This window comes from Adiantum capillus-veneris, chromosome 19, assembly GCF_014529385.1.
Source record: "Adiantum capillus-veneris isolate H3 chromosome 19, ASM1452938v2, whole genome shotgun sequence".
NCBI classification, from domain to species: Eukaryota; Viridiplantae; Streptophyta; class Polypodiopsida; order Polypodiales; family Pteridaceae; genus Adiantum; species Adiantum capillus-veneris.
Window position 1 is genome coordinate 144,916,567 of NC_140949.1, and position 13,595 is coordinate 144,930,161.

Here is a 13,595-nt window from a genome sequence, read left to right on the forward strand (position 1 = left end):
AACCATATCTAGTCATAAGGATCAAATTTGGCTAGATATTGAATAGTTTCTATGGGATTCTACAACTCATAATGTTGAACCCAGGTTTTTCATGTTTGCTGTATTTAGCACTTCATCTTTGTCCCCAAGATTCCCCTTGGTAAGAGATGTATTATTCTTTTGACATGCTCCATGGCTCCTTATGAACCTAACGGACAATAGGGAACTACAAAAACATGCATATATTATTTGTATTGAGCGTGGCTATAGAAACTTTGATGATAGGTTTGCAGAATGGTAAAAATTCAACTTTTTTGTACCTATTTCTTTTGGCAAAAGAAAAAATCGTGAGTGAGAAGCAATCATATGTTCTGATCACCAACCCATTGAAGTTAACTAGGGAATTTATCTCAAGTCCTACAAAAATCCATAATCTTATTTTTATGCAACAAAACGTGAGAAATGACTGTTTTGATAAAAATGTACTGATCTATCAACTTTGGAGGCTTGGTGTGACCAAAAGATGAGAAATTTTACAAGTTTCTTATTTTTTCCATGTGTAGTAGGCCTTGAACTATAACCTCATGAAAGGAGTTTATAAAATGAGTGGATCTACTATGGTTTTGGAGGTTTTTTTCAAAACCCTGAAAGGACACTTTTATGTCCTGTTAGGTTACCAACCTAGTGTTAAGGGCCGAGAGGCCTCCCATATGCACCAAAGGCCAAGGAGCATGGCCGCCCGCCCCAAACCAAATTAAATGGGCGCCCAATGGCCACCCAATAAACCCAATAAAGTGTGAAGCCAAGGAAATAAAAAGGCGATGGCGTGGAAGCTGAAAACAGGCAGCGCGCAGGGAAAAGAAGGCTCGCGCCGGCCAGTAGAGACATCGGATGATGCCGAGAGTGAAGCGAGATGTGATCAGCACAGCAGGGCGCTCAGATTCGGAGCTAGTTCTGCCGATTTTCGCGCTGCTCGACTTGCCTACTGCCACGTCATCGGGGTCGTTCATGTGCCACGTCAGTAGCGGCGGCGCTACTGTTAAGAAAGGGGCACGCTAATTATAGGGGGCTTCATGCAAGAAGAGGTATTCGAGGCAAGCCAACGAGGGCAAGAAGGGAGTGAAGCAAGGTAAGGAGAGGAGGTGAGGGAAGCTCAAAGGCCATTACATGCGAGGAGCTTGAGGAAGAAGCAAGCAAAGAGAGAAGGAGAAGCAAGGCAAGCAAAAGAAAGCCTTCTCTCTCTTCTCCTCGGCATGCAAAAAGGAGAAGAAGCTCGAAGGTAGGCCAACGAGGGCATAAGAAAAGGCAAGCAAGCCAACGAAGGCAAGGAGGTGACGGAAGCTCGAAGGCCATTACATGCGAGGAGCTTGAGGAAGAAGCAAGCAAAGCGAGAAGGAGAAGCAAGGCAAGCAAAAGAAAGCCTTCTCTCTCTTCTCCTCGGCATGCAAAAAGGAGAAGAAGCTCGAAGGCAGGCCAACGAGGGCATAAGAAAAGGGAGGCAAGCCAACGAGGGCAAGAAGGGAGCGAAGCAAGGTAAGGAGAGGAGGTGAGGGAAGCTCGAAGGCCATTACATGCGAGAAGCTTGAGGAAGAAGCAAGCAAAGCGAGAAGGAGAAGCAAGGCAAGCAAAAGAAAGCCTTCTCTCTCTTCTCCTCGGCATGCAAAAAGGAGAAGAAGCTCGAAGGCAGGCCGACGAGGGCATAAGAAAAGGAAGGCAAGCCAACGAAGGCAAGGAGAAGAAGCTCGAAGGCAGGCCAACGAGGGCATAAGAAAAGGAAGGCAGGCCAACGAGGCTTCAACGAAGGTGACGAAGGCAAGGCCAAGGGAGGAATAATCTCTCTCTCTCTCTCTCTCTCTCTCTCTCTCTCTCTCTCTCTCTCTCTCATCAATCGAAACCAAGCCAAGAAGGCGAGCTTTTTCTATCTCTCTCCCTATCGAGGCTTGAAGCCGGTGAAGCACTAAGAAAGGGAAGGCTTGAACAAGCCAAAGCAAGAAAGGCTTGTCGAAGTCGAAGCAAAGCAAGGGAGTAAGCTTAAAACAAGCAAGTTGAGAAGTTGGAGAGGGCATGAAGCATTACGGAGAAGCTCGGCAACATAAGATGAGCAAGAAAAGAAGGGGATCCAGAGACTTGAAGGGAAGAATGAAGTCCGAAGGGAAAAAGGCAAGAAGAGAGTTGGAGCTCGGCAAGGAAAGCTGACTTGAAGCTCGTAAGCGGTAATTAAGGTAGAGTAAAGCATATAAAGCAGGGAGCATGAAAATTGAAGCAACGAATAGAATTGAAACTTGCAGATTCCAAAGGCAATTGAAGCAGATAATTCAAAGACAGTATAAAGCAATAGGAGGACATTTCCACAACCGTCATCATATAGAGATTGAATTAACATTCTTTTAAGTCCGGTGTCGTTAACGGCCCGGTTAATTCTGTAAAGCGGGAGCCTAAACTCCTCGTTAGCAGATGATCCAAGTGACGGTGCTGTTAACAGTCCACCTTGGCATAAGGACTAAGTTGTACTCAAAGTAATATTCAATTAATTGATGATTGCGGTGATTGGCAGAGTTGTCATTGTCTCTTGTTCTCTCTCTTTCACACCTCCCATAGCCAGAGGCCCGGCGCCTGCCCAGCTCACGTAGCGAACACATATCCCCCGACATCGCAATCCAGTTTATCACTCAAAGACAAAGCATGTGGATGTGAAGTATCATTTCATCAGGGAAATGCTCGAGGATAAGCAACTTCAGCTTGTCAAAGTTCACACCACAGAAAATCCTGCAGATCTACTTACAAAAGGACTTCCCTCAGAGAGCTTTGCGCATTTTCGCAAGCAGTTAGGTGTAGGGTAGTACATCACTTCTCTACATCTCTTGTATATTAGCTTGTATAGTAGCTTCTCTCACACTTAAAGTACCACATTGGACTTTAAGTGGGAGGTTGTTGGGGTATAAAGCCCAATGTGGTCGCTCAGGTAAGTGGGCGGGCTACCAGGTATGTACACATATTCTTTTGTAAAAACCTAATAAGAACTCACTATGCTCTACACATTACAACAGAGCGAGTTCACCATATCGTCGTGCTCTTCTTCTCGCACTCTCTCTCGCGTCGCACTTTCGCTCGTACTCCTTCACAATTAATGTCCAATTGTGTAAAATTTTAATGTATTGCCATGGTAATGATTGATTGATATGATGAACATGGCAATGATTGCATTCATTTGTGTGTAATTATACTCAAAATTCACTTGTGTAGCCATGCAAATTTAAACCAATTCCAATTGGATTTGAGTGTTTGAGAAAATGAAGATGAGCATGCTATTAAATTGGACTCGAATTGGGTCAAGAAAGTTTGATCATCCATATGAAGTATGTCCATTATGCAATGTTAGGAATTGGATCGTGCTAGCTATGGTGGGTGATAGAGAAACATAGTGTCAATGCGTGACTGTGTGTGTAAGCAAGATTATCACTCAAGTGAATTAGGTTCCAAGATAGAATTAGCTTGGACTCATAAACACAATCTTGAGTATTGACTTACCTTAGCACAAGCCCACCATAGACAAGCATATAGTGCAAAACGGAGTTTTTGTTTATTCATTCATGAAATGAGCTTTAAGTAGCTCTACAGCCTTGCTCCACAGCATGTGGGATAAATCCACTCTCCTCTCCTTGACTCACACCTTAGGACAAAGCTCACACTTTACAATCCTCCCCATGAGGTTTGGACTATGACAAGATACTAAAGATGCATGATCCACAGAGGCTAACAAAATCCACATAGGATGGTGATATCCACATAGGAAAATAAAGTCCACAAAGGATGGTGATATCCACACAGGATGGTAAAATCCACACAAGAAAAATCCACAAAGGATGGTGATGTCCACACAGGATGATAAGATCCACACAGGAAAAAGTCCTCCCCTACAAGTAGAGAGTTTGCATCTTCAAAATGGGTCTTCATAAAAGACAACGTTGCTCTCGTCTTCATCCTTTTTGTCTTCTACTATGTGAGCTGATCCTCTGTCAGGTCTCTTGCCTTCATTGCTTCTGTTGTTGCTTCTACTTCTGCTGCTTTCATTTGAGTAGCACCGAGAAGGAGGGTGTCCCTTCCTACCACATTTGTTGCAAGGTTTGTTTGTGTAGCAATCTTTCGCTACGTGTCCCATTCTTCCACATTCATAACACTTTCTTCCATTTATCGATGTTGATGGCGAATGCCTTCCCCTTGAGGATGTTGCAATAAAAACTCCTCCTGATGAGGTGAGTGAACCTCTTTGCTTTCTTTCTTCTGCTTGGACTAAGTTGATGACATCTTGGAATGGTGGTGCTGGTTCTTTTTCTTCAAGAATTGTGACTAAGTGGTCATAAGAAGGTGGAAGTGCACTTAATATTATGGCCACTTTGTCATCTTCTGGTACTTTGACCTGGATGTAAGTGAGTTGTGTGACAATGCTCTTAAGCCTATTCACTACGCTAGCAATGTCCTCCCCTTCAATCATAGTAACTTTGTAAAGCTGTCTTTTAAGACTAACTTTGCTTCTTTTGGCCCTAGCTCCAAAATTACTTTCTAGGACATGCCAGGCATCATGTGCATGCTTACATTCATTTATGAAATGCACGTAGTTGTCATGCAAGGAGGTGATGATGATTCCCAATGCTTGTTCATCTTTGGCCAAATTCTATGCACTTGCTATGAGTGTAGATGCCATAGTGTGCACTCCATCATTCGGCTTGTTGCTCTAAGGCAGTGCTGATGACATACCACAAACATTTTTTCATAAGGTAGCCTCTTAACTTCGTTTTCCAGGTGTGAAACCCTTCCCCGTTGAATTTCTCTATTCCCTTATCTCCCATTTGTGCTAATAGAGGGGTCTTAGCTTAGGAGACTCTCCTAGCCAGTGTCTGCCTCTTTACACGGTGCACAAATAAAGAAAGAAGATATTTATTTGCAAGTTATTGTGCTCGGCTGCAAGATTTCAATTTTAATGTCATCTTAATAAAATATTCTCTTAATGTGAAGTACCTCTTCACTCGAGGTGAAGTTACCCTTCACATACACCTTTGAGTTCTTCTTTGATGAACTGGAATGAGCCTTCGAAGTTGGCTTTGGATACCTTTGGAGCTCCCTTTTAAAAGCTTGAAGATTCTTTGTTTGATGACCGCCTTTGAAGTCCGGTGTAGAAGCTTTGAAAGTCTTTGAGGCTTGAGGGGGTAAAAGTGACTTGAGAGGGCTGGCCACTTAGTGGGAACAAGGTCTTGAGCTTGGGAGCTTTGGGCCTCTTGGGCTCTCAGAGGCTTGAGGCAGCAAGACTTGGCCCTTATTGGGGAGCTCGCAGCCGGTGCACAGTGTGGGAGCACCCCATTGTGGGAACCAAGCCTTTGGCTTCTTGGGCGCGGGATCCCGGGCTAGTGCCAGTGGGCAAGGCTGGGCAGCAGGGCAGCTTGCCGGGCAGGTCGAGCAAGGCAGGTGCATCGTTGGGAAAGCACGGGCAGGCGCGGTCAACAAACTCCGGGCAGCGGGCAGCGTCGAAAAAGGCTTTGCGCGTGAACATTCTCTAGCGGACCCACCTCGCCTTCAAAATTGCTTTGGAGTGTATTTTTGGATCCGCCCACTCTCCCCGGAAATAGCCAAGGGCATTGACCTTGCGACCTCAAGAGCCAAATATAGGTTGCTCAAATTGGGCTAGCCAACAAGCCCACGAGCCTTGCTTGTGGAAGAGCTCCGAAAAGCAAGTTCTTAAGCCAGGCTTAGCAAGTTTACACACACACACACACACACACCTTTTTTTAGGCAATTTTAAGGGTAAGTTTAATGGAGTTCTCGGGCTCGGATTGCAGAGCTTGAAGGCTCTATGGGAAGCTTGCGAGGAAAGCTTCAAGATGAGATGATTAAAGCTTGATAAGTACAAAATCCGAAAACATTAATTGAAGATGCAAACAACTAGAAAATTGACACAAAAATGACTAGAAAATGCAAAAAATTGGATACTAATCTTCTCCCTAATCAAGCCTATCTAGCCATGGAGGGTAGTGGCCTCTTGGGTGTGACAAGGACATGCCCACACATAACTAGATTAGTGCTTAATTAGTGAGATGCAACTAGTTATGAAAATGTCAATGGGCTGTAACAATGAAATGCTAATCGATCTAATGGAGATGCTAATGATTAACACACACTAATGCGTAATGACAATCCTAGCTAGCACACCATGTCTCTGATATCAAATGTTAGGAATTGGATCATGCTAGCTATGGTGGGTGATAGAGAAACATAGTGTCAATGCGTGAGTGTGTGTGTAAGCAAGATTATCACTCAAGTGAATTAGGTTCCAAGATAGAATTAGCTTGGACTCATAAACACAATCTTGAGTATTGACTTAGCTTAGCACAAGCTCACCATAGACAAGCATGTAGTGCAAAATGGAGTTGTTCTTTATTCATTCATGAAATGAGCTTTAAGTTGCTCTACAGCCTTGCTCCACAGCATGTGGGATAAATCCACTCTCCTCTCCTTGACTCACACCTTAGGACAAAGCTCACACTTTACATGCAATTGATGGATGGAAATCAACTTCAATGCATAAAAAATTCCAAATCAAAAGTGAGAGATCGAGTAATCCTCAATTGGGGACAATGTGAAGGAAAATCGGAGTAATGGTGCACAAAGTAATGAGGATGATTGAAATTTTGATGAAGAATTGCCTTTAATTCTCATTATATTTCTTCAAAGAATGAAATGTGTGCAAATAAATGCAAAATTTGGATAGAGGGATGAGAATAAAGGGGAATTAAGTTTGAATTTGGTTTGCAAAAACGATGTACACGATGCATGTGAAATTCAAGTTTTCACCTACTAGAAGTGATTTGTATGCACCATCAAACGACACAACTTTTTTGAAGTTCATTAATAAATATTGGGTTTGAGATAGTTGAAGAAGGGGTTTTTTATGAGCATGTTTCATTTTGGATTGAACATATGCATCGATCTCGCTCTCACTGCCCATACTCATGAGTCTTGCACTTTGAACGCACTCATGCTCGTGGGAACCCCTCTTATGAAATCTTTTCCAATTTTTTTTTAAATTGAGTACCGATACCTCGTAGCTTTAACGCTGGCTTGGCTTCTTCCACACACACATACACCCAACCTCGTTCTCTCCCCGAGTCTCCCACAACCCGTTGCTGATCGCTGGCCTGTTTCCACTTGAAGGGCCCACCGCAATTCCGGGCTCGTTGTACTCCAGCTCACAAGACACCCACATGAAGGGACGTGCATATGTCGGCAACAATATGAACCTTCCTCTCAATCCCCGCCAACTTCCAAACTTGGCTCGTAGCGTAGCCTGCAATCCCGATATGCTCGTCCAACTGCTGCCATAAACACACACACACTTAGTTCGCAGTGCGCACCTGCCCCACCTCACTTTGGGCTACATACTATCTATTCAAGGTTCAAACTCATTACTCACCCCACAACTGATCTCTGCATGAACTGCCCGCCATTTCGGCCCCACTCCCTTTGTCGCCATTTGTGTTCCTGTGTTCCATCCCTGTGTCCCACCGTGGCGCATACTCCCGGCTGCAGTTCCCAACGTGCCAATGCCTGGCTTTGTGCAAAACAACACACACACACATACGCTTCTCCAGGCCCACTTGCAGGTTTTGCAATGCTGCCCTTGAACCTTTCCAAATCCGAAGAAGCCGTGCCAGTTGACCAATCTCGTTGCCATGCCTCAGTCCAAGCTCTTACTGATTTTGGTGTCTTCAAAGTCTCACATACATGCTTGCCCCAGTCCCGTACCGACCACCAGCGTGACATGCGAGGCAAAGCTCTCAAGCTCCTGCACGTAACATTAGTCTCTACAATTGCAGCATAGCCTCACTCTCAGAACTACCTTGTGATTATTCACGTTGTTCTTCTCAGCGACCAAATAACGTCATCTACAAGGATGCAACTGATTGTTGCTTTGTGGTCGGGCTCTCTAACGAGATGATGGAGCTCCCATGCTCCCCCCTATTGAAGATTGTATGTAGCATTTGCTCATGACCTACCAAGCTTAACGAGCTGCACTGCCGCAATGCAGTCCCATCCTCTCAACCCCCATCCTCTCAACCTTAGTTGCCCTGAAACATTGCAGCTGAAAATACACATATACACTCGGAGAGTCCAAGCAACGCTTTGGCTCAAGTCCCACCCTGCAGCTCCTGACTCTGGCTCAAGTCCCATTGGCCACATTGACCTGCACATGAGGGCCACAGACTCTTGCCTGCAGCGCGATTTTCAAAACCCCATGCGTCGAGTCAATGTAGACCTTGTTTCTCTGCATTGCACCCACAAATGTGGCACCCATGTGTTTGCCTTCTAATGTTTTGGTAAAATTTCATTTACCTCTCCCCTAAGCCCACTTTCCCACGAGCTCCATCACACAGAAGAAGTTGTTACAGTGTATCTTTTGAAGGACTAAAAACATGTTGTTCTAACAATGCTGACCATGAGGCCAATGACACTTCTTGGCTCCACCATCTCACCCATGCCCTACATGTCAAATGTTGTGAGCTCCGATCGATAATTTTTGTTTTGCTTAAAAATTGGACCTTTTTTTTGGTTCGCAACAACGAGGTTGTATAAATAATAAGTCTCCATTCCACATCATTTTGAGTTTATGATCTTAATGTTTTGCCAAATTCCCACTAAGTTAACTCATAAATGATCATGAGTAGTTGCACTTTATGACTATTATACACTCTCTCTTTTGTTGACTTGTGCTACATGAGAGCAAATTTCTAAAAATTGTGTGCATCTATTTGGCAATTGGGCATTACACTTTTAGTGCTTTGCAAATTAAAATGAACTCTTTTTAGCATGCAAGACCATTGAATGATGCAAAGATGCTTGGTTAGGAATGTGCATTAAAATTTGAACTTGACATTGCTTGTACATTTTAGTGCTTGATATAAATGAAAAATTCATACATACCACTAAAATTTGGGCTTCTTGAATTATCAAAAGAGAGCATTTTTGGGGTTGTGATCGATTGTGCATTTTTAGTGCTTGTGTTGAATTTCCAAATGCTTGAGCACTAATGATTTGAATTATTTTGAAGGGTGTGGCAGGATTGTGATCTCATTGATCCAAGAAGGGGTCATCATTGCAAAAAATTGCATAACTTGGCTATTTAGAGCCATTCCAATTTTTTTGGATAAAAGTTGTATAAATGCTAGCTCATAGCTTGGTCAAAAGTTAAATTTTTTCATTTTGAGCTAGTATTTACCCAAATTTTTTGAGCTTTTAAATACATAATTTGGCTATTGAGAGCCATTCATTTTCATCTCATCAAGTTGAAGTCATCTCTAGCTCATAGATTGCTCTAAAGATTGTAAAATTTCATGTGAGCTAGTTGTTAGCCAACTTTTTGAAAAGCTTTAAAATGTACAATTCTGCTTTCGAGAGCCACTTCATTTCATTCAAAGGTTGCATTATTTTCAGCTCTTGGCTTGTTTTTAACTCCATATTTCATTGAGCTAGAAATTAATCAACTTTGAATGATGCATGACAAATGGTAAAAATTGCAAAATTTGCTTATGTAGAAGCATTTTACCTCTCTCATTGTTGATATGTATGCATAAATTTGCTACTTTAGAGCATCATGTGCATAACCAAAGGCATTTTTTTCCCTTGGGTTTTTTCCCTTTAGCAAATTCGGGTTTGCAAGACCCTAGCTTTAGGTTTTCATTAATCTTTTTTTGTGTGCTTTTGGATTTCAATAATTGGCTTTTGTAGCTTGTGTTTACACTTAGCTTCAAAAAGCTTCTTAAAGGATTCTTGCTGAAGGATGCACAAAGAGCATGAATAGGTGTAATCCTTCCATGATTTTGCTCTTTTGTTTATCTCTTCATTCTTTTGCTTGGCTTAAGTGAAACTTTGCTTCTAAGCTATGGTTTTTTCATGTTCAAAAGCTAGGCATCCTAAAGTTTCAACACTTTGCTTTGTGAAAATTAACTCATCAAAAAATTAGGTTTTATGTGTGCTAATCATAGGTAATTGGCCTTGACCTTAGATTAATGTAGGATCATTTCTTGCTAGTCCTAGATTCTTAGTGATAGTCTTAATACTCCATTCTTTTTTAACATGACCTAGGGCTATGATTAGGCTTTAGTCTCTTTAGTCCAATTGCCATACACATCTCATGTTGGAAGCAATAAAAAAGTGCTAAAAAATGAATCAATGAAGCAAAAAAGTGTCAATAAAAAGTAGCAAAAATGCTACTAGACACATAAAAAGAAAATTTATATGTTATGTCGTGTCTATGTGAGGCCTAGCTCCCTTTTGGCACTTGACAGGCGAGGGGAATCACCTTGGCTCGCTTGGTCAAGGCCCTAAACCGATGCCCTGAGCTGATAGGGGTTAGCCGTCACCTTGGTAGGCAAAAAGGCTTTTGGAACACCTTCTTGAGGGTTCAAGGAGCCGAGAGTCGCATCTAGACTTGCATTGGGGTGGTAGCCTTGTGGTGGTTATTTAGTTTTTTCAATGAGTGACAAGAAACAAAACTTCCACAAGCTTCAAAAAAGCTTTGACAATGTACTAATAGATTAGGAGTTTTTTTATAGCCCGTATGAAACCTTTAATGGCCTAAAAACTTGTGTGTAGCGGAAATTAGCATGAACATAGTGGGCATTTTATTAGAATAGATTCCTAATGAGAATTACAAGAGTGCTTGGGTAGAGAGAGCAACAAAAAGCATAACACCTAGTTAGATAGCATGAACAATACTTTCAAAAGAGAGAGAAATTAAGCTATTGACAACAGTTGAGGACCGGATTTGCATGGAGCCGGTCCCCCCTCCAAAAGGCTTTGTATTACGGTTTCTCCCATCAAGAGAGACATTGTACAATACAATTCTTGTGTTCCTTCAAGACTAGCTAGTGCAATGAAGATGAAAGCTTCATGCACTAAGCAAAACACTTAGCAAACACAACATCAATTATCCCCGGTCTCAGACCCAAGACCTCACACACCTTCGAAGATGGTGAGAGCTAGCAGGGTATGAGAGTAGATTGAGAGGAAGAAGGAGTATCTTACGAGAAAGATGCACATCTCCTCACATAATCACTCATATTAGCATAGCTTAGCTTAGTAATTAGCATGGTAGAGGAGATGAGCATGCATTGAAGCTTGGCTCTTGGTTGGATTTGCATCCACATGCCAAGAGTGTGTCTATGTAGGCTTCTATTTCACAAGCTTGGAGTAGGTGATGAGCTCTCCATTAAAGCTTGGGAAGAGATAGTCTTTTTCCTGCTTCTCACATAGACTGTGTGAGAGTGTGTGTGATAATGCCTTGTAAAAATCAGCCCCCTCTCTCTCTTGGGCGAGCGCTCTTGCTAATTGCTCTTGCTATCCTCCCATTGGACCTCCCCATGGCTAGCCAATGACTATTAAGCAGCATAAGTGATAGCCTTCTGACATGTGTCCCCCTTTCCCCTTTTGTGAGAGCTTTAGGTAATTTAATAATTCAACCAAACTCTCATTGGACCCCTTTGCCTCCTGCCCAATAGGAATCAGGCAAGCCATTGGGCTGCTGAATGCTCATTGGACCCCTTGGGAGACTCTCCAATAGTCTTCTAGAGGACTTAATTCTCATTGGTTCTTTTATTAAGTGTGTTTTAAATTAATTAAACTAGATTTACTCTAGCATAATTCTCATTGGTCCACCTCCAAGGCCATCCAATAGGAATTGGGTACACCTTGTGGGCATGTGGCCTAGGGAGCTGACATGTGTCCCTCATTCCCTTTGTGTAAAGGGAGCTTTTGTGTGTGTGTGTGTGTGTGTGTGTGTGTGTGTGGATTTCTCTCTCATCCCCTACATGCAAGGTTCGCCCCCTGCCAAGTAGGGATTGCAAAGACTTTTTTGTACACACAAAGCATCCAATTCCCTTAAGGTTGACCTTTGGACACAACTTTTGAATTTTGGAACCTTAGCATTTTGGAAGTCTTAATGGGCTGAACCTTAGGGTCTTTTTAGCCCATTGTTGCACATGGCTCTTTTGCACATGGCCCCCCCTTTGGATCCCTACTGTGGCCGGTCTGCTAGCTAAACCAATATTCTAGCCTTTTCTCCCCTGGCACTTCCCCATATTAAATGATCAGTTTAACATGAGAAAATCATTTAGGAGAATTAGATATTGATTATTATGACATCACCTCTCTCTGGAAATCATAGTCGTCCTCGACTATGGTGTAGAGAAGATAAAGCATATTCATGAGTCCTTTTCTTAGCGGGTAGAGGATCCCTATGTTACCCTATGACATCATTCCACAATGGATGACTAGTCCATTTGGCGCTTGAGAGCCTGAGGCTGCGTAAGCATGTCTGCATATTAGTGCTATCAGTCTTACATAGTAGAGTGACAAGCTCTACTTGGTGTTTGGGAGACGTCGTCTCCGCAAACGTGATCTAAGCATGCATACTACTTCATTTTTGTGCACAGTAAAGAAAAAGAGAGTCTTATAAGACAATACTTTGTTCATTTTTAACATTGTTTACATTTGCTTACTCCTGGGAAGCATTGTAAGCATTGACAAGGTTTAGGTTATCCTTTAACTGTATGCCTTGCATCCATCTAGCATCTTCAAAAGGATAATTCTTAAACTTAATAAGATATCGTCCGATAGTCTTACCGCCTCTTAATACCTTGTCTTCATGTCGGAGAATGGACTCGGGCTGCAGCACATCATCTTGGTCCTTGATCTCCGGTGGGTCTTCACCCCACTTTGGCCATTGGACAATTTAATTAAATTTAGGAACTTTAGCCTAAGGAAGTCTTAATGGAGCTGAACCTTAGGTCTTTTAAGCTCCATTGATGCACATTGCTCTTTTGTAGACTGTCCCCCTTTGGATCCCTATTTTCCCTCCTTTTGATCCCTACCAAGACCGGTTTGGTAGCCTCACCAATATTCTAGCTTTTACTCCATTGGTACCTCCCCATATTAAATGATCATTTTAACATGAGAAAATCATTTGGGAGAATTGGATATTAGTTTTTATGACATTAACTCTCTCTTGAAATCATAGTTGTCCTCGACTATGAGGTAGAGAAGATAAAGCCTAGTCATCAATCCGTTTGGTTGAGGTGGCTCTCCTTTGTAAGGCTTTAATAGGCTCACATGGAAAGCATTGTGTATGAGACAATGATTGGGCAACTTGAGTTGATAGGCCATCTCATTGATTGGCCTAAGAATCTGGAAGGGACCATAGTACCTTTTTGCTAGTTTAGCATAGTACTTTTGATGTCCCGTAGGATTCTTTCCCGTCGTGTGCCTTAATCGAGCCTTGGGAAACTTTAATAAGACCCAATCATTTTCTTTAAAGGCTTTGGCTCTTCTGTGCTTGTCAGCAGTAGCCTTTTGCCTTTGTTGTGAGATACAGATAGCATCCTTAATCTTTTGAAAAGATTCTTGTAGGTCTCGGCTATACTCATCAACAACGAAGATCTTCCCATGTACCTCAAGTAGCAAGGGACTTTTTGATCTTCCCTCAATTACCTCGAAAGGTCCTTTTCCTGTGGAAGTATGTACAATGTTATTGTAAGCATACTCCACTAAGGGTAAGTACTTCTCCCATTGGG

General features: G+C 42.5%; 1 protein-coding gene across 1 annotated transcript; it reads right to left on the reverse strand.

Annotated features, from left to right (window-relative positions):
• Positions 1-7,078: 7,078 nt before the first annotated feature.
• On the reverse strand, positions 7,079-7,791 carry LOC147435016 (uncharacterized). The gene is made up of 3 exons (XM_086490139.1): positions 7,610-7,791; positions 7,442-7,522; positions 7,079-7,340 (listed from the first exon to the last, which is right to left on the reverse strand). The coding sequence occupies exons 1-3, from the start codon at positions 7,789-7,791 to the stop codon at positions 7,079-7,081; spliced, it is 525 nt and encodes a 174-aa protein (XP_086346265.1).
• Between the last annotated feature and the right edge of the window lie 5,804 nt (positions 7,792-13,595).

Bases quoted from the DNA above. Each gene is read 5' to 3' on its own strand.
- LOC147435016 (XM_086490139.1), bottom strand. From the start codon at position 7,791: ATGTCACGCTGGTGGTCGGTACGGGACTGGGGCAAGCATGTATGTGAG. The intron at 7,523-7,609 runs GTATGTGTGTGT...GGTGGGACACAG, and splicing joins GCAAGTGGGCCTGGAGAAGC to GGATGGAACACAGGAACACA. The intron at 7,341-7,441 runs GTGAGTAATGAG...TTATGGCAGCAG, and splicing joins ATGCAGAGATCAGTTGTGGG to TTGGACGAGCATATCGGGAT.